Consider the following 21,453-nt stretch of genomic DNA (forward strand, 5'->3'; position numbering starts at 1 on the left):
TTATCCTTCCGATTTTGACAGCTAGAAATCGAGTCATTACAACATATTCTTTAACTTTCTCAAACGTTTATATTTCAACCGCACAAACTAAAGCATTGTTCAAATACTCATCCCGCATTTGACTACGCAAACCCATCTTGATAAGCTTCATTTAAGAAAAACACCTTTCAACGGTTGCGGTTGCAACCGGTAAAACCAATACTAGCTTCAATATTCGATAAACTAAAGGAAAAGTGGTGTCCTTTCTAGTTTACCGAATATTGAAGCTAGCGTTGGTTTTACCCGTCGAATGTGTGATGAGTATTTGAACAATGATTTAGTTTGTGCAATCGAAAAAGAAATGTTGGATAAAGTAAAAGAAGATGTAGTAATGGCTCGATTTCTAGCTTTCAAAAACCGAATAGGATAAATTTGCACCTCATGTGTTTAAATTTATTTATTCTCGTGTTTCTATTTTTGTTTTGTTTACATTGTATGAAATACGGTAAAAAAAATAAATTTTAAACTAAACAATGTAACTGAAATAAATATGGTTAACGGGTCATTAGGTTTAATTGGTTTGAGCTTTAAACTTTGGTTGAGTTTTAATTGGTTTCAATTTTTAATTTGGTTGGGCTTTGAACAAGCAGGGGTAGCATTATATTTTTCAGAGGTAGCGAAATACAAAGCCAACAAAATAAACTTTTTTTTGCACTATCGAAGAAAAGTAGAGGGATAGCGGAGTAAGCCTTTATTTATGTCCACCCTTGAGTCTCCATTAGATAAAAAGAACATTGTGTGGCTATTTTTGTTCTATAAATAGCAAACCCGATTGGCCTTATGAATCATCTCTCTCTCTCTCTCTCTCTCTCTCTCTCTCATACTTCTTTTTTCGTTACAAGATGGATGCAAAATTGGTGGTGGAGAAGTATGATCAAACGTCATTTGAGGATGATAGCGGTGGATATTATGTATGGTCAAATTCAAAAGTACCATTGTTAAGTGACTTAAAACTCGGTACCGGAAGGCTTGTTCTTCACCCTCTTGGATTTACTCTTCCTCACTATGCCGATTGCAGCAAAATTGGCTTCATTCTTGAAGGTACATTGTTTTACTTTTTGGCACACATGAATAATGTTATTGTGACCAACCACTATGAAATTGGCTTCCTATGTTTTCTTCTACCCACGCCTACTCATCACAAGTACACCCTCTTATGAAATATTTTCGTGGTTGTAGATTTATTGATTTATGTGTCCGATCGGACCAAACTCTTTCCTAGACTTTTTCAACACGTATAACATGTTTTTTTTTGCATCTCTCTCCTATCCTATCCTCTCTCTCTCTCTCTCTCTCTCTCTCTCTCTCTCTCTCACACACACACAAACTAATATATCATCATCCACATTAAATTATAACTAGCATTTAGTACCAGTGCGTTGCGCGGGTAAGTGAAAAGAAAAAAAAAATTTGACTATTGTATAAGAAAAACTTACCCGCGTTACTCGAAACACAAATGAAAAGGAAAAATATATAACAAAACTATAACATCGAACCCAAAACCAGAAAATGTAAAATTATGATTGGATTATTTAAAATAATAATAATTACATTTAAGCCATTAGACAAAGGTACATTCAGGTTTGGATTCTAGCCAACTTCACAAAACTACTTAAGAAAGAAAATTCAGAGCTAAAGTTGAAACAAAATTCATAAACTTTAGAGAGTTAAGACTTTTGACCATTAGACTTCAAACTGCAGTTTGATACATGTTCTTGTTTTGTAATAGTTGCACATGACCTGCTTCAATAGCTTCATATAAAGACATTTGATTGGAAAAATATGGCCAATAAACTTAATCTTGTGCATTATTGATTATTAGGAAGGGTATAAACCTGGTGGTCCAAGCCAAAGTCTATCATCCATTATGAACAGTTTTTCCCATCCTATAAAGGCACATAAGCTACAAATGAAACAAATTAAATTACCAATTTTGACCATGTTGAGTTTGGTCAAACCTCCATGGCTTGCTTTACAAAATTCACCTTCTTTATTAGTATATTCAGTACCAACTTGTTCAAATCTTTTATTTGTAGACTGGTTTTGAGAAATTTAGGTTTCCTTACATGAAGCATAAAATTAACGCACCTGCATTAGCAAAAAGACATGGATAAAATTGATAATAACAAAAAAATATATTTCAGGCTAGGTAACGGGTTGAAATGGATCGGGTCGATTTGAACCACAAATACCATTTGTATTTGTAAGCACTAACCAAACCATTAACTGAAGCTGAACCAACGAAAACCGAACCGGAATTTAACCGTAAATCAGTTACTAAACTTTTTGTAACCTCGGTTAATAGAAACTAACTGAATCAAATCATTAATATTTTCATATACCTATTTCGTGTTCTATACTGTATTTCTTGTATTCAAACCTCCGTTTCATGTATTTATTTCTAACAAAACATTTTAACTTTGGTTTTGGTGAACCAAAATTAACAATGCTGAACTGAAAACCGACAAACTAACCAAATAAACCGAGCCGATTAACCGAACACGGATTAATTAATTAAATAGGATAAACGATGACCTTGGTCTTGGTTTAGGTTTTGGCTAATAACCCAACCAAATTGTGCAGACTCCTACTTTTGTTCGCCAATTCATATTTAACAAATATGAATTTTGGATTTAACCGTACCACCACGGCCACCTAGGGTTTCCAAATAAAACCCGGCAACAGTAGGTGAGGTTGACAATGGTGGAACCGGTAACGGTGGTAGGAGAGAGATATCGGTGTGTCAATATCATGAGAGAGACGATGAAAAGCAAATGTACTCGTGTGAACATGGAGTCTCCAAAGCCAGAAAGTAACATAAGAACTGACGCGTGTATTAACACGTGGAGAACATAAAAGGCATCATGACATATACAAAAGAAGAAGCCAAAGATACAATCAATAGAGCACCCTTTACAACAAAAATAGCTAAAAGTACAACTCCTAATGCACGTTTTTGGTTGAGAAAGTTGCAAATTAATATATACTATAATTAGAGGTAGTGACAAATATATATGACTGGTCACATTATTGTTTTCTGTACGTTTAAAGTAATAGATATAAATATATTAAAGAGATTTCACCGTAACACGTTTATAAACTTTCATACACAACACATTAAGTTTTTAGCCTACATAATTTTAGTTAAACTTTTTTACCTTCCTACACTACACAATATATAACCTACACAATTTTATTAACAGAACAATTTATAACAAAACACTTCTTAGTCATTTTTAACCTAAATAATTTTATATAGCACACAACTTTTTAACCTAGAAAGTTTTAACTTATTTTTTTTAAAAGAAAATTTGGGGAGAAAATTAGGATCACATTAACATGGAGAAAAGAATGGAGAAAATCTCTATAGATTGATTCTATATATATACTGTGTAAATGTAAATCTATTCAAGTTTCAACACACCAAAGGATCCAAAAAACCTCATACATATTAAAGCTAAAAAACTAATTATACTATTAATAAATTTCAATTATTGATTAATTTATACTATTTGATCATATAGGTCTTAGATTTTTTCTCTCTTCTTGCACATATAGTATTCTCTTTTAGAAGGCTCCCTAACCATTGAAACATACATGTATTATAGTCAATTTCTATAATAAGTGGTATAACGAAGGTCTTCTATATATCCAATTTAAAAATATATGAAATTTTCATTTAAAAAACCTGGTGTCTAAAGTTGATCAATAAGCATATAAATGAGATTTTAAAAGGAATATAAGGTCAAGATCCAAAAAGGCCACCCAATTTGGCTTTCTAACACGTTGTTCAAATAGTTTACTTATGTCACTATTTACGTCGTTATTCTTTGATTAATATGAGTCGTTCAACATGAACGTATAGGTACTGTCACAATTGGTTTGATCTCAGCTAATAGTTCAGAGGAAAATGTATTGATAGCCAAGAAAGGGGATGTAGTTCCAACTTTAGCAGGGCTGGCTTCCTGGTGGTTTAACGCAGGCGACACAGATGCAGTCATTATCTACTTGGGTGAGAGTAGTAAAGCTAAAGTCCCTGGCCAATTCACATACTTTGTTCCGTCAGGACCCATTGGATATCTAGCTGCATTTCAGTCTGATTTTGTTAGCAAAACCTTTGGTTTGGACGAAAGTGAGTCAGAAAATCTTATAAGCAGCCAACAAGGTCAAATGGTCACTCTACTTGCACAAGGGATCAAATTCCCAGAACCAAGTAATCACACAAAAGGTAAACTATATGCCAACATTGATGATCCATTGGGTGCGGTTGTTGTGAATTGTGGTGGATTTGTCAATGACCTGACAGAAAAGAACTTGTCCGTGCTCAGTGAGCTTGGTCTAAGTGCAAGATTTGTGAAGTTGGAGGGTAATGCTATGCTAACGCCAAGTTATATAGCCGATGGTTCGGTGCATATTTGTTATGTCTGCAAGGGAAGTGGTCAGATTAAGATTGTGGGTGGTTTTCAAGGAAAGCCAGCATTGGACAGTAAAGTTGAAGAAGGCGACTTGTTCATTGTTCCTCAATACTATATACTTGCTTATATTGCTGATGACTGTGGACTAGAAGTTTTCTCGGTCACAACTAGTTCAAAGTATGTTAACAATGAATTTTTAATTTGTATAAAAAGTTGAAATTTATATGTATGATAAGTAATTTTGCTTATTTTGCAGGGCTTTGTTTGGACAACTTGCTGGAAATACGTCGATATGGAAGGCAATGTCTTTGGGGGTTGTACAAGCGACTTTAAATGTTACTCCAAAATTTGCACAACAATTCAAGAGCAAAAATGAAACAAAACTCACAATTGTCCCTCCAAGTACTTAACTATCAAGGGTGTTTATCTTTGATATGTTGTGAGCATTCAATAAGGCGACGTCCAAGACAAGAAATAAAATTCGTTAAAAATGTATTGTAATATCCAATGTTTTCAGGCCCAGACCGGAGATTGACCCGGACTGCTTACTGGGTCACAGGTCGGAGCGACCCGGGAGGCCGGACCGGTCATTAACCCGGATGATGTCATAAATAATATATTTACTTTTCATATATAATATAACTGATATTGAAGAACTGTTTAATGTTTAGTGAAATTTTAAAGGATCAAATATGTATGATAGATATAACGATATACTAAAAGGAAATATTCACAATAAAAATGACACCCCTTATTGTTCTCTATCTCTCTCTCCGATATTTTTATTACTTTTATCTTTCAAACCCTAAATGAGATAACACACGGAGCCATGTTCTACTTCTATAACCTGTCGTCATCAACACCATCAGCCACCGCCGATCATGGAAATAGAGCCGCTCACATACACCTTTGTTCACCGCCACTAATGATAATAACGACCTTAAACCAAAGGAAACCATTAGCCTTAATATCTCCTTTAATCTCTTTCAAATTGACAACTTTCCCTTCAAACACTTTTTTCGTTTCTCGCCTTCCAAAGTCTCCAACAGGCGATAATGATAATCCCATGTAACGCCTCCTTTTTAATAGTGACAACATTAATGATCTTGTATAGCTTAAGGAGGTCTCTAACCATGAACTCGAAAGTAGGGGGAGCCATGCACCACCGACTTATATGTTCCCAAACCACCGACGAGATACCACAGCTTGTCATAATATGGTCTGATGTCTCCCCACTCATCTCACATAAAGGGCACACACTATCCGTTATCCGAATGTTTCTTCGTTCAAGAGCTTTGCTCATAGGCACTCTATCTATTTCCGCCCTCCACACGTGAATGTTGCACTTATTTGGGTACCATTTGCTCCACTTCATAACAAAGTTATTTTCGGCATTCTTATTTTTTTATTATTATCCTTTTTACCGAGCTAACAGAAAATTCGCCATCCTTGTCCCCTAACCACACCCACCAATCCGGCCCGTTTATCCAAACAACAGCATTCATTAACTGTATACTCTTCTCCCATTCTTCTAACTCAACAACTGAATTTGGCATTTTTTCTAACACCAGTTCCAACCAAATCCACATTCAAAGAATTATAACTTTTAACAAATAAAAAAAATCAAGAATTAAAATGTAATCAAGAAAAAAAAGTCAAATTTATGTACCAAAAATTTTTATTTTGTTAATACACATGAAAAGTTAAACTTGGAACTGTTCGTTAATACACAAAAAAATTTTAAAGCAGCTTTTTAGTACAAGAAAGGAAGTCGTTATTTTAGCTATAGATTTTTTACTGGAACTGTTCGCTAATTATATTTAGATAGCAATATTGCTACAAGTTTCTAGCTATGTGTTTCTGCTACGACTTGGCTACAAACGTTTTCTGTGGTTTTCTATTGATTACGCTAATAAATTTAACCATATATTTTTCTTTGAATTTTAGGTTGTCACTATGGACTTTATATATGGTTTGCTTCGTATTTAGCTGTGAACTTTTTCTCAGAATTTTATAAAATGTATTTTTATTATTTTCAATTGTATATATCTGAATTTTAATAAAATATATATATTAATGATAAAATATAATAAAATGTCCAATTTAATACCATTAAGATCCAAATTAATAAAAGTAATGTAATAAACCTATGTGACTGTTTTCTGCGAGGTTCTCATTCAATTGAACTTTTTATCTTGATTATCTGTTTCTCAACCATTGATTGGAATATTTTATTCTTAGCAATACTTATTTCATATATTATTTTGCTATGTGAGGTTATTTTACAAAACATAACAAATAAATTGATGGCTGATAATGATTTGTAGGCAAAAAGAAAACCCCTTAATATAATATAAATTATTAAAAAAAATAATTATAACTCAAAATTTAATAAAAAAAACTGAAAAATGTAAAAATACAAAAATGTTTCCACCATCTTCATCACTTAAAAAACCCACAATATTGAGAAAGAAATATCATTATGTCTTTTTATTTATCTTGTTTATTTTCGTCATTGATTGTATTTTTTTATATTGTGTTATATTATTCAACATTGCGTTATATTGTTTGGCATTGTATTATATTTTGTGATCTATTGTATTTTTTTATTTAAAATTGTGTTTTTTGTTTATTTTCGTCATTGTGCTTTTTCACCGTTTTTTAAAGGGAATTACGTGGGAAACATTTTAGTTTTTTTAATCTTTCCATTTTTTATTTATATTTTGAGTTATGATTTTTTTATTATTTATTTTGAATTTTTTTAGGGTTTTTTTATAGCCAAAAATCTTTCTCACATTTCTTATTTATGTCTCTCTTTGCTTTTAACATTTCCCTTGTTTTGCTGTTGTTTCCATTAAAATTTTATTTTTATTAGACAAAATGGTAAAAGTGGTCCTTTAGTTTTGTACGTTTTTTCAGCGGACGTCCTTTAGCAAACTTAATAGCAGAAAACATCATTTATATTTAAAAACTTGATCTTTGATTTTAATCCAGTTAAATTTTTTTTGTTAAACCTGGTCATGTGCAAGGCACATGAGGGTATTTTAGTAACTTTTACATGTTTATTTAATTACTAATAACCATATATATATATATAACAATCCCATACTCTCTCTCCCCATCTCTTCTCTTTCTCTTAGCTCTCTCTCTCTCTCTCTCTCTCTCTCTCTCTCTCTCTCTCTCTCCCCCCCCCCAACCACCATAACCTCCACCTACCACCACAAGCCACCATCACCACAGCCACCACTACGACAGCCACGAAACTGTTATGTAGCAACGGGGTTTGGGCATCATGAGTCAATCAATCTATTAATCAAGCCCCGTATATCCCACTGCATAGCACGCTGTTGGTAGGGTCAGGGAAGGGTGGGATGTAGGCAAGCATTTCCTCTATCCGTGAGAATAGAGAGGCTGCTTCTAGAGAGACCCCCGGCTCATAAAGCCACATACTTTGGGCATCATGAGTATGTTAATTTATGATTACAGCAGAGGGTACAACCTATCTCGTTTTTCGGCGACCAAAAGGTACAACCCCTCTCGTTTGGTGGTAGACAGTGGTTAATCGAAGGTTGTGGAGATGCGATGGCGGTCTGGTGTGGTGGTGGCGGTGGGTAACAGATACCGGTGATAGTGGGGAGGTGGGTAGCAGAAAAGGGTGTTTTGTGTGTGTGTGTGGGGGGGGGGATATTATTTATGAATGTAATATTTTTTTTAGTTATTAAATAAAATGTAAAAGTTACTAAAATACCCTCATGTGCCTTGCACATGACTGGGTTTAACGAAAAATTTTAACTGGGTTAGGATCAAAGGATAAAACGTGAAAGAGTTTTTAATATAAAGGATGTTTTCTGTTATTAACTTTGCTAAAGGACGTCCACTGAAAAAACTTACAAACATAAATGCCCAATTTTGCCATTTTGTCTTTTTATTATTTATCCTTTATAATTTTTAACTGTTGTTATATTGTCTTACAACAAATTTTTTCACTTAAAATCCTTCTAACCTTAAGAGGAAACACCATATACCACCAAATCAAAAGAACACAGATTTTGACAAAATTGATATTAATTGTATTTATACTTTTTGGGTTTGCTGGGGATTTTGATACAGACTTTATTTGTGATAAATATTTCTACGGATTTATTACAGATTTATTTTTGTTAATTATTTAACAATGTAATTTTTGAATCTTTAATTTGTATAAACGAAACCTCTAAATTCTATGGAGTCACCAGATTGCGTGAATGGTGAGCTCTCATTTATTTAGCCTGTTTCTTTAAAATTCGCGGAAATGGGTTTGGATCGGATATTCAGCTGTGGGCAACCCTTACGTGCTTGATTCAAATGCAAACCCTAATCCCATCTGCATCTCCTCTACAATAAGAGCACATGAACTGCATCGTGCTACCATCACCATTCCATCTCTACGATTCAATATAAGGTAACAAACTCGATGCGATATCTGTCAACTACAATAACAATTTCATCAATCGGAATTACGAACCTGAAGAAACTTATGCTTCATAGTTAGTTAATTTCTTATTTTAATGGAATCATAAAAAACCATCTCTTCAATCGATTTTAACAGATATCCATACTTGTGATTTTCACATTCATTCAATTCATAACAGGTATCCTACACTTTGATATTTTTGGTCTCTTCAACTCTTTTCCCATGTTTCCAATTTTTAGGATTTTAACGTTAATTTTCATTAGGGTTCAAACACATGTTTTTATTAAACTTATGTGATTTGTGCAGGTCTACTATTCGCACGGGATGAATCCTAGCTTTGGAAGATGTAAGTTTTAATTTTTTTTACACAATTCATTGTTTTCATGGTTTTGAGTACTAATTAGATCGATGCTCAAACTTTTTGAATCTCAAATCTGTTTATGATAGCCCATGATTTGAAGGTAGACTTTGTCATAAAAAAGGGATGTTTTGTTAATAGGAACAAGAACGTGTTTATAGCCGTAGGCCCGTAGCGGTATAAACAAGAATGAAACTGGGGATCGGTACTAGAGTGCCATGACCAACCTTTTGGTTTCTTAGTTTTGTAATTCTAATTTTTTTGATGCCTAATTCATTATCATGAATTCTTGATTACACATTATGGGTGTGCATGGGTCGATTTGGGTTGATTTTGGGCTAAAACCGAACCAAAAAAACCGAAAATTTGTCTTGTAAGCTTCTGAAAACTGATCGGGTTTGTTTTAGTTTGGTTTTACATGTGGACCTAGGCCTTTTTATTAGTTTATAATTATTGATTAACATACACTTGAGCATAATTTTTTGGTTATACTATTTACTAAAGTCTTACATAATATTTAAATTTAAAAAGTTAAAAGCCTTTTGTTAGTTTATAATATGGTTATGTTTTTTGGGTTTTGAATTATATGAAAAACCAATACAAAACACATAGAGCCATATCGTCGGTTTTTGGGTTCAGTTTTTCCGGTTTTAGGGTTTAGGGTTTAGGGTTCAGTTTTTCCTAATACACCTGTTCCTATATTATTGATGCTTCTTTTCTCTGTATTAGGCATGGTATACAGGTGTTGCCAAATTCAATGGTTTATCTCTTGGTTCCAGGAAATAAATAATATGCAGATTATTATCTGAATTAATGTTATTAATCATTTATCATCTAATATAAAATCATAATCTGTTCTGTCCATTTGTGCATGTCATTTTAGCAAACATGGACCACTTTATTTTACTGCTAAAAAGGAAACTTTCTCAAAAGTGTGATTAACGTGTCACGTTGGAAAGAATCATAGAGAGGTATTATCCGTAATCTTATTATCACCCCATTTGATGTAGCGGTGTATAATTGTATATGATTATAACATGTAAAAACATTTACGTTGAAAAGAATGCACGAGAAATTAGAGAGTATATTGAAGAGATTTATTGGAGTTTCAAGAAGCAGGTTTTGGTTCATAGTAAAGGCGGAGTAGATGCAGTAGCTGCTTTATCAACGTATTGGCCCGATCTCATATATGAATTTGTGGGCCTGACTAACGAGAAACGTTTAATAAATACACAAAAATTATAAGCATAAACTAGGTCGGGTATATTGGAAATATAAATTGGGTTCAAAAAGAAGCAGGGCAACTGAAAAACGGTACACAATTTTGATTTTATTTTTCTGAATATTACGACCTAAATTTTAACAAAGACCAATTTGTTTTCTAAATAAAGCACGTTATTTTATAATAGTATAAAACAACAACCTTTAAACAATTAAACACACAAAAAATGTTTTTAAACCCACAAGACGGCCCTACTGGACCCAACCTTCACTAGGGTGACTTATCTTTTTTGATTTGTCTACGATCACATGCGTGTCAAGTCCTATGTTGGGACCTCTTCTTTGAACAGGACAAGGTGTGAAGTCTTCGTCGGGCCTAAATTGCAAACCATCACCAACTTGGCTATCTTCTTATCTTTTTCCGTTGTATTTATCTTTATTTAATAATGAGGTTTGGTATAAGTAACAGAATATTTTACTCCATTTAGTGGTGGATTAAGAAAAATTCTCAGGGGTAACGGTCAAAATTTTTGTTTATTATGTTTTATACAATGTAAACGAAACAAAATAGAAACACGATAATTACTGAGTTTAAGCACATGGGTTGCAAATTTATCCTTCCGGTTTTGACAACTAGAAATCGAGTCATTACAACATATTCTTTAACTTTCTCAAACGTTTATATTTCAACCGCACAAACTAAAGCATTGTTCAAATACTCATCCCGCATTTGACTACGCAAACCCATCTTGATAAGCTTCATTTAAGAAAAACACCTTTCAACGGTTGCGGTTGCAACCGGTAAAACCAATACTAGCTTCAATATTCGATAAACTAAAGGAAAAGTGGTGTCCTTTCCAGTTTACCGAATATTGAAGCTAGCGTTGGTTTTACCCGTTGTAACCGCTACCGTTGAAAGGCGTTGTTCTAAAATGAAGCTTATTGACACGGATTTGCGTAATCGAATGTTTGATGAGTATTTGAACAATGATTTAGTTTGTGCAATCGAAAAAGAAATGTTGGATAAAGTAAAAGAAGATGTAGTAATGGCTCGATTTCTAGCTTTCAAAAACCGAATAGGATAAATTTGCATCTCATGTGTTTAAATTTATTTATTCTCGTGTTTCTATTTTTGTTTTGTTTACATGTGTTTAAATCCCATATGGTGGTAGCTCGATTGCTCCAGATATTATGAGAGAATGCCAGATTGGGGATTATTTTAACGTCCGAAAACTTATGGAAATCTTGACATGTAAAGTGATAAATGTACATTACTTCTCCTTGCATTTTGTTATTATGTGGTTAATTTTTTTTTTTTTGATGAGTTGAATACTTGCGTGATTCGGGATGAACCATGAAAGGAATTTTAATAAGCACTTTGGTGAGCATGAATCTAAAAAAACGACCCATGACCAAAAAACCGAACTGAAAAAACTGAAAAACAAAAAGTTGTACCAGCAGCACAAAAAGTTGTAATTCTGAGCTACAGTAACTTTTGTGAGTATGCCGACATTTGCATTTTAATTAAACTAGGTAATAAATCGCCGCGTTGCGGCGGTGCAAGAAATGTGTTCGGTCAGTATTTGTTGTGTTCTGTCAGTATTGGTTAGATACGTTACGGTGACGACAACCCAAAATTTTTTTTTTACTAAACGGCTATGATAGTGTTGACAATCGAATAGACTTATAAAACAAACATGTCTAAAACAACGTGTTGTCGGTTGGTAAAACACACACAGTGTGACTGCTAGTTGACGCGAATTCGATGAATATCGGTACGACACTGGAACTAAACAAAAAAATAAATAAATTCGTCAACGCTAAAATACAACTAACATATTAAAAAAATTCCCGCGATACAACATTGAACCATTGAATTGGCCTGTAGCGATGCTAACGCTACTAAATCGTTAACATAATTTAACATACTTTATAAAAGAAATTAACATATGTATTGTTTTCATTAAAAAATGCTTAAATCACTCACTAAAAAATACTTTAAACCGAACATGACACAAACCAATATTAAGCTGGCCAAAAAAAAGAACAAAACAAAAAACACTGACAGAGGGTTTCGAGACTGAGCAAATTACATTATTGAACTTCGAAAGGATACTTGATTGACCACCACACCAACAAATGATAACTGGTATTATCATCTAAATAATTACCTAAACGGTTATTCTAAGAATGAGAGCTTTATTGTGACACCAACATTCAATATATATCTATATATATAATATCAACATTTAATAGTTAAATAATATAATTCACCAAACACGGATTTAACATCGGTGGAGAAATAATTAGTGGTTAATTATTAGAGAAATAATTAAAGAGACTAACGAGAAACGTTTAATAAATACACAAAAATTATAAGCATAAACTAGGTCGGGTATATTGGAAATATAAATTGGGTTCAAAAAGAAGCAGGGCAACTGAAAAACGGTACACAATTTTGATTTTATTTTTCTGAATATTACGACCTAAATTTTAACAAAGACCAATTTGTTTTCTAAATAAAGCACGTTATTTTATAATAGTATAAAACAACAACCTTTAAACAATTAAACACACAAAAAATGTTTTTAAACCCACAAATTTTTAGGACCCAACAGCCGTCATCTTTTTGAATAAAAAATAAGCGTTGAGATAATTCAAAATTGTAACTGCACACAACTAGCATTGATCTAAGAACTTGTATATATAAGGGGCCTTTAGTACTCGCTTAGGACTTTCGAAAACTCTAAGACGGCCCTACTGGACCCAACCTTCACTAGGGTGACTTATCTTTTTTGATTTGTCTACGATCACATGCGTGTCAAGTCCTATGTTGGGACCTCTTCTTTGAACAGGACAAGGTGTGAAGTCTTCGTCGGGCCTAAATTGCAAACCATCACCAACTTGGCTATCTTCTTCCCTTTTTCCGTTGTATTTATCTTTATTTAATAATGAGGTTTGGTATAAGTAACAGAATATTTTACTCCATTTAGTGGCGGATTAAGAAAAATTCTCAGGGGTAACGGTCAAAATTTTTGTTTATTATGTTTTATACAATGTAAACGAAACAAAATAGAAACACGATAATTACTGAGTTTAAGCACATGGGTTGCAAATTTATCCTTCCGGTTTTGACAGCTAGAAATCGAGTCATTACAACATATTCTTTAACTTTCTCAAACGTTTATATTTCAACCGCACAAACTAAAGCATTGTTCAAATACTCATCCCGCATTTGACTACGCAAACCCATCTTGATAAGCTTCATTTAAGAAAAACACCTTTCAACGGTTGCGGTTGCAACCGGTAAAACCAATACTAGCTTCAATATTCGATAAACTAAAGAAAAAGTGGTGTCCTTTCCAGTTTACCGAATATTGAAGCTAGCGTTGGTTTTACCCGTTGTAACCGCTACCGTTGAAAGGCGTTGTTCTAAAATGAAGCTTATTGACACGGATTTGCGTAATCGAATGTGTGATAAGTATTTGAACAATGATTTAGTTTGTGCAATCGAAAAAGAAATGTTGGATAAAGTAAAAGAAGATGTAGTAATGGCTCGATTTCTAGCTTTCAAAAACCGAATAGGATAAATTTGCACCTCATGTGTTTAAATTTATTTATTCTCGTGTTTCTATTTTTGTTTTGTTTACATTGTATGAAATACGGTAAAAAAAATAAATTTTAAACTAAACAATGTAACTAAAATAAATATGGTTAACGGGTCATTAGGTTTAATTGGTTTGAGCTTTAAACTTTGGTTGAGGTTTAATTGGTTTGAGCTTTTAATTTGGTTGGGCTTTGAACAAGCAGGGGTAGCATTATATTTTTCAGAGGTAGCGAAATACAAAGCCAACAAAATAAACTTTTTTTTGCACTATCGAAGAAAAGTAGAGGGATAGCGGACTAAGCCTTTATTTATTTTTTTTGCACTATCGAAGAAAAGTAGAGGGATAGCGGACTAAGCCTTTATTTATGTCCACCCTTGAGTCTCCATTAGATAAAAAGAACATTGTGTGGCTATTTTTGTTCTATAAATAGCAAACCCGATTGGCCTTATGAATCATCTCTCTCTCTCTCTCTCTCTCTCTCTCATACTTCTTTTTTCGTTACAAGATGGATGCAAAATTGGTGGTGGAGAAGTATGATCAAACGTCATTTGAGGATGATAGCGGTGGATATTATGTATGGTCAAATTCAAAAGTACCATTGTTAAGTGACTTAAAACTCGGTACCGGAAGGCTTGTTCTTCACCCTCTTGGATTTACTCTTCCTCACTATGCCGATTGCAGCAAAATTGGCTTCATTCTTGAAGGTACATTGTTTTACTTTTTGGCACACATGAATAATGTTATTGTGACCAACCACTATGAAATTGGCTTCCTATGTTTTCTTCTACCCACGCCTACTCATCACAAGTACACCCTCTTATGAAATATTTTCGTGGTTGTAGATTTATTGATTTATGTGTCCGATCGGACCAAACTCTTTCCTAGACTTTTTCAACACGTATAACATGTTTTTTTTTGCATCTCTCTCCTATCCTATCCTCTCTCTCTCTCTCTCTCTCTCTCTCTCTCTCCACACACACACAAACTAATATATCATCATCCACATTAAATTATAACTAGCATTTAGTACCAGTGCGTTGCGCGGGTAAGTGAAAAGAAAAAAAAAATTTGACTATTGTATAAGAAAAACTTACCCGCGTTACTCGAAACACAAATGAAAAGGAAAAATATATAACAAAACTATAACATCGAACCCAAAACCAGAAAATGTAAAATTATGATTGGATTATTTAAAATAATAATAATTACATTTAAGCCATTAGACAAAGGTACATTCAGGTTTGGATTCTAGCCAACTTCACAAAACTACTTAAGAAAGAAAATTCAGAGCTAAAGTTGAAACAAAATTCATAAACTTTAGAGAGTTAAGACTTTTGACCATTAGACTTCAAACTGCAGTTTGATACATGTTCTTGTTTTGTAATAGTTGCACATGACCTGCTTCAATAGCTTCATATAAAGACATTTGATTGGAAAAATATGGCCAATAAACTTAATCTTGTGCATTATTGATTATTAGGAAGGGTATAAACCTGGTGGTCCAAGCCAAAGTCTATCATCCATTATGAACAGTTTTTCCCATCCTATAAAGGCACATAAGCTACAAATGAAACAAATTAAATTACCAATTTTGACCATGTTGAGTTTGGTCAAACCTCCATGGCTTGCTTTACAAAATTCACCTTCTTTATTAGTATATTCAGTACCAACTTGTTCAAATCTTTTATTTGTAGACTGGTTTTGAGAAATTTAGGTTTCCTTACATGAAGCATAAAATTAACGCACCTGCATTAGCAAAAAGACATGGATAAAATTGATAATAACAAAAAAATATATTTCAGGCTAGGTAACGGGTTGAAATGGATCGGGTCGATTTGAACCACAAATACCATTTGTATTTGTAAGCACTAACCAAACCATTAACTGAAGCTGAACCAACGAAAACCGAACCGGAATTTAACCGTAAATCAGTTACTAAACTTTTTGTAACCTCGGTTAATAGAAACTAACTGAATCAAATCATTAATATTTTCATATACCTATTTCGTGTTCTATACTGTATTTCTTGTATTCAAACCTCCGTTTCATGTATTTATTTCTAACAAAACATTTTAACTTTGGTTTTGGTGAACCAAAATTAACAATGCTGAACTGAAAACCGACAAACTAACCAAATAAACCGAGCCGATTAACCGAACACGGATTAATTAATTAAATAGGATAAACGATGACCTTGGTCTTGGTTTAGGTTTTGGCTAATAACCCAACCAAATTGTGCAGACTCCTACTTTTGTTCGCCAATTCATATTTAACAAATATGAATTTTGGATTTAACCGTACCACCACGGCCACCTAGGGTTTCCAAATAAAACCCGGCAACAGTAGGTGAGGTTGACAATGGTGGAACCGGTAACGGTGGTAGGAGAGAGATATCGGTGTGTCAATATCATGAGAGAGACGATGAAAAGCAAATGTACTCGTGTGAACATGGAGTCTCCAAAGCCAGAAAGTAACATAAGAACTGACGCGTGTATTAACACGTGGAGAACATAAAAGGCATCATGACATATACAAAAGAAGAAGCCAAAGATACAATCAATAGAGCACCCTTTACAACAAAAATAGCTAAAAGTACAACTCCTAATGCACGTTTTTGGTTGAGAAAGTTGCAAATTAATATATACTATAATTAGAGGTAGTGACAAATATATATGACTGGTCACATTATTGTTTTCTGTACGTTTAAAGTAATAGATATAAATATATTAAAGAGATTTCACCGTAACACGTTTATAAACTTTCATACACAACACATTAAGTTTTTAGCCTAACTTTTTTACCTTCCTACACTACACAATATATAACCTACACAATTTTATTAACAGAACAATTTATAACAAAACACTTCTTAGTCATTTTTAACCTAAATAATTTTATATAGCACACAACTTTTTAACCTAGAAAGTTTTAACTTATTTTTTTTAAAAGAAAATTTGGGGAGAAAATTAGGATCACATTAACATGGAGAAAAGAATGGAGAAAATCTCTATAGATTGATTCTATATATATACTGTGTAAATGTAAATCTATTCAAGTTTCAACACACCAAAGGATCCAAAAAACCTCATACATATTAAAGCTAAAAAACTAATTATACTATTAATAAATTTCAATTATTGATTAATTTATACTATTTGATCATATAGGTCTTAGATTTTTTCTCTCTTCTTGCACATATAGTATTCTCTTTTAGAAGGCTCCCTAACCATTGAAACATACATGTATTATAGTCAATTTCTATAATAAGTGGTATAACGAAGGTCTTCTATATATCCAATTTAAAAATATATGAAATTTTCATTTAAAAAACCTGGTGTCTAAAGTTGATCAATAAGCATATAAATGAGATTTTAAAAGGAATATAAGGTCAAGATCCAAAAAGGCCACCCAATTTGGCTTTCTAACACGTTGTTCAAATAGTTTACTTATGTCACTATTTACGTCGTTATTCTTTGATTAATATGAGTCGTTCAACATGAACGTATAGGTACTGTCACAATTGGTTTGATCTCAGCTAATAGTTCAGAGGAAAATGTATTGATAGCCAAGAAAGGGGATGTAGTTCCAACTTTAGCAGGGCTGGCTTCCTGGTGGTTTAACGCAGGCGACACAGATGCAGTCATTATCTACTTGGGTGAGAGTAGTAAAGCTAAAGTCCCTGGCCAATTCACATACTTTTTTCCGTCAGGACCCATTGGATATCTAGCTGCATTTCAGTCTGATTTTGTTAGCAAAACCTTTGGTTTGGACGAAAGTGAGTCAGAAAATCTTATAAGCAGCCAACAACGTCAAATGGTCACTCTACTTGCTCAAGGGATCAAATTCCCAGAACCAAGTAATCACACAAAAGGTAAACTATATGCCAGCATTGATGATCCATTGGGTGCGGTTGTTGTGAATTGTGGTGGATTTGTCAATGACCTGACAGAAAAGAACTTGTCCGTGCTCAGTGAGCTTGGTCTAAGTGCAAGATTTGTGAAGTTGGAGGGTAATGCTATGCTAACGCCAAGTTATGTAGCCGATGGTTCGGTGCATATTTGTTATGTCTGCAAGGGAAGTGGTCAGATTAAGATTGTGGGTGGTTTTCAAGGAAAGCCAGCATTGGACAGTAAAGTTGAAGAAGGCGACTTGTTCATTGTTCCTCAATACTATATACTTGCTTATATTGCTGATGACTGTGGACTAGAAGTTTTCTCGGTCACAACTAGTTCAAAGTATGTTAACAATGAATTTTTAATTTGTATAAAAAGTTGAAATTTATATGTATGAAAAGTAATTTTGCTTATTTTGCAGGGCTTTGTTTGGACAACTTGCTGGAAATACGTCGATATGGAAGGCAATGTCTTTGGGGGTTGTACAAGCGACTTTAAATGTTACTCCAAAATTTGCACAACAATTCAAGAGCAAAAATGAAACAAAACTCACAATTGTCCCTCCAAGTACTTAACTATCAAGGGTGTTTATCTTTGATATGTTGTGAGCATTCAATAAGGCGACGTCCAAGACAAGAAATAAAATTCGTTAAAAGTGTATTGTAATATCCAATGTTTTCAGGCCCAGACCGGAGATTGACCCGGACTGCTTACTGGGTCACAGGTCGGAGCGACCCGGGAGGCCGGACCGGTCATTAACCCGGATGATGTCATAAATAATATATTTACTTTTCATATATAATATAACTTATATTGAAGAACTGTTTAATGTTTAGTGAAATTTTAAAGGATCAAATATGTATGATAGATATAACGATATACTAAAAGGAAATAATCACAATAAAAATGACACCCCTTATTGTTCTCTATCTCTCTCTCCGATATTTTTATTACTTTTATCTTTCAAACCCTAAATGAGATAACACACGGAGCCATGTTCTACTTCTATAACCTGTCGTCATCAACACCATCAGCCACCGCCGATCATGGAAATAGAGCCGCTCACATACACCTTTGTTCACCGCCACTAATGATAATAACGACCTTAGATCCGGCAATATTATAGCTCGCAACATCTTTCATGTTCTTCTATTTTGTTCTCAATTCACAGATCTCGCAACTTCTACTGCCATTCCAGCAGTGTGTTTGGAGCGGCGGTGCATATGGAGCGGCGATGGTGGAGTGAATAGGGTTTAGTAACTTTAGTTGGTGTGTTTGGTATATGATATAATATGCAGATCTGATTAATTTTCAATAGGAAAAAAAAAATAAAAATTGTCGGGCTGACCGTCGGGTCATCGGGTCCGGTTCAACCGGCACCAGTGAAGACCGGCCGGTTCTTTAGAAAACGGGCCATATACTACGACCCGGACCCGGACCCGTACTAGCACTGGGTCCCGGTCCAACCAGCCGGGTTTCAAAACATTGGTAATATCTGCTTATTTTTAGTAACTGTACTTGCTAAATTTATTAAAATAATTGATTAATAGTTTAAGGAGGGTCGGGCACCCATGGCAAGTTTCGCCATCGTTACCTATGTAGCCAACTAACCATGCGTGGCTTCAAACCCATATGGTAAACTTTTGTCACATAAACCTCCAAACCACATGGCAAAACTGTTGCCATCCCATGTTGGTAGGGTACATGGCTTCATTCCATGACAAAAGTTTGTCACATAAAATTGATTCACTTTTGGCATTTATTATCTTTGGAGAACTAAAAACAAGAAAAAAGGTATATGGTACTTGTGGGTATGTATTGCCAGTAATTATGTAGCTTTTAAGTACTTTATGGTAGAATTAAGGTGGTAATGCTGGAATTTGAGGTATATGGGTAATTCCCATGAGTGCTCCTTCTTTCCTAATAACCAAATTAAAAATAAGCAAAAACTTCTAGGGTACTTGTGTGTATGTGCTGCCAATGATTTTATAATTTGTGGGTACTTGATAATACAAATGAGTTGGCAACACAAGATTGGTCGATGCATAAAGAGTACCCATAGTCCCATACTTATGCCCATTTCCCCAAAGAATGTACTAATTATAATATTGAAAAGGCAAATTCTACTCACACCATCTATGCCTATCAACTAGGCTTAATTACACACCATTCAGCATACGCTCCGTATGCTCAGCATATGACCCGTATGTTGAAAAACTTTTTCATACGTTATACGCTTTGTATGTAATGTTATACGGTTCATATAGCTCATATAAACAAAAATATGATGTGACAATCGTCAATTTCATATTAACTCCGTTAACTCAACTCAGTCAATTCAAACTTAAAGATCATTGAATCTATAACGCACACTTCATTACATTTAAACTAGGGTTTAAATGACGCTTAACACTTACTACATGTGTAGTCTTTCGGGAATTGCACCGAAACGCAAACGAGTTGACGCAAACGATTGGTGAATAAACGAAAAACGTCAACATAATAATTATGTGATAATTATGTGTTAACATATGTGTTACTTGATTTTATGGTGTGTAATGCTAGACAAGAAACAAGAACTAAGTTAGTTAAGCTAGGAAAAGTAATACTTAGAAGTGGAGGGGCCAAAGTGTAACATAGTATTCTATAAATATATCATTAACAACAAACCCTAACTTATTCTCTCCTCACACACACAATCCCGATCGGAGCTTCCTTCCTTGTGAACCCTTGGCTGCCGTCACCTATACACACACATACAACCATCAAATCAAGTCCTTGATTGAAGAATTAGGTGCTAGGAAGGTATAATGGATTATCCTATACATCCTTATTACTTGATTTTGATGTTTGTTGGGTTAATTGTAAACCCTAGCTGCCGATTCTATATGTATATGTAGTTATTATGATTGTTGTTGATTAATTGATGATTTGATAACTAGATTGGATGTTGTTACATGTTGATTGTTGTGTCTATGATTTGAGTTCAAACAAAAACCCTAATCATGTATGTAATGGGTAATTGATGTGCATGGATGGTGTTTATGAAGTCTAGAGTGTTATATGAATGCATGATAGTTCATAGATTGTTAATATGTTGAGTTTGGATGCAAACAGTTTCTGGACAGAATGTGTATTTGATGTTTAAGTGACTGTAACGAAGTGTAAATTTGAAAATTGGTTGAGATTGTTGATACTACAGTAAACTAGGTTGAGTCTAGTTTCTAAATAATATAAACTTGTAATTTTTGGATAAGTAGAAGTTAACTTTTATGATTTTACAAAAACGTTGTGCAAAGCTGAGCTGTTAGACCTGCTGTTAGGTTGTTTTGTAAATGTTATATTTCATGAACTACGAGACCAATTGGGTTCGTTCCACTTCTGGAAGTTGACTTATTGAGTTAGGAACCTAACCCAAGTGGTCTTGCATTTATTGGATTTTTCGTTTAACGGGAATTGCAAATAA

General features: G+C 33.8%; 2 protein-coding genes across 2 annotated transcripts; both read left to right on the forward strand.

Moving 5' to 3' along the window:
* The first annotated feature begins 812 nt into the window (after nt 1–812).
* On the forward strand, nt 813–5,024 carry LOC143592603 (12S seed storage protein CRD-like). The gene is made up of 3 exons (XM_077072487.1): nt 813–1,080; nt 3,905–4,631; nt 4,711–5,024. The coding sequence occupies exons 1-3, from the start codon at nt 882–884 to the stop codon at nt 4,862–4,864; spliced, it is 1,080 nt and encodes a 359-aa protein (XP_076928602.1). The 5' UTR covers nt 813–881; the 3' UTR covers nt 4,865–5,024.
* Nucleotides 5,025–14,566: 9,542 nt separating this feature from the next.
* Nucleotides 14,567–18,704, forward strand: LOC143592605 (12S seed storage protein CRD-like). The gene is made up of 3 exons (XM_077072488.1): nt 14,567–14,798; nt 17,603–18,329; nt 18,409–18,704. The coding sequence occupies exons 1-3, from the start codon at nt 14,600–14,602 to the stop codon at nt 18,560–18,562; spliced, it is 1,080 nt and encodes a 359-aa protein (XP_076928603.1). The 5' UTR covers nt 14,567–14,599; the 3' UTR covers nt 18,563–18,704.
* Nucleotides 18,705–21,453: the final 2,749 nt, after the last annotated feature.

The sequence above is a fragment of the Bidens hawaiensis genome, unplaced genomic scaffold (assembly GCF_021521415.1).
Source record: "Bidens hawaiensis isolate Kalapana, Puna unplaced genomic scaffold, B.hawaiensis_p1.1 tig00041095_1, whole genome shotgun sequence".
In the NCBI taxonomy this organism is placed as follows: domain Eukaryota; kingdom Viridiplantae; phylum Streptophyta; class Magnoliopsida; order Asterales; family Asteraceae; genus Bidens; species Bidens hawaiensis.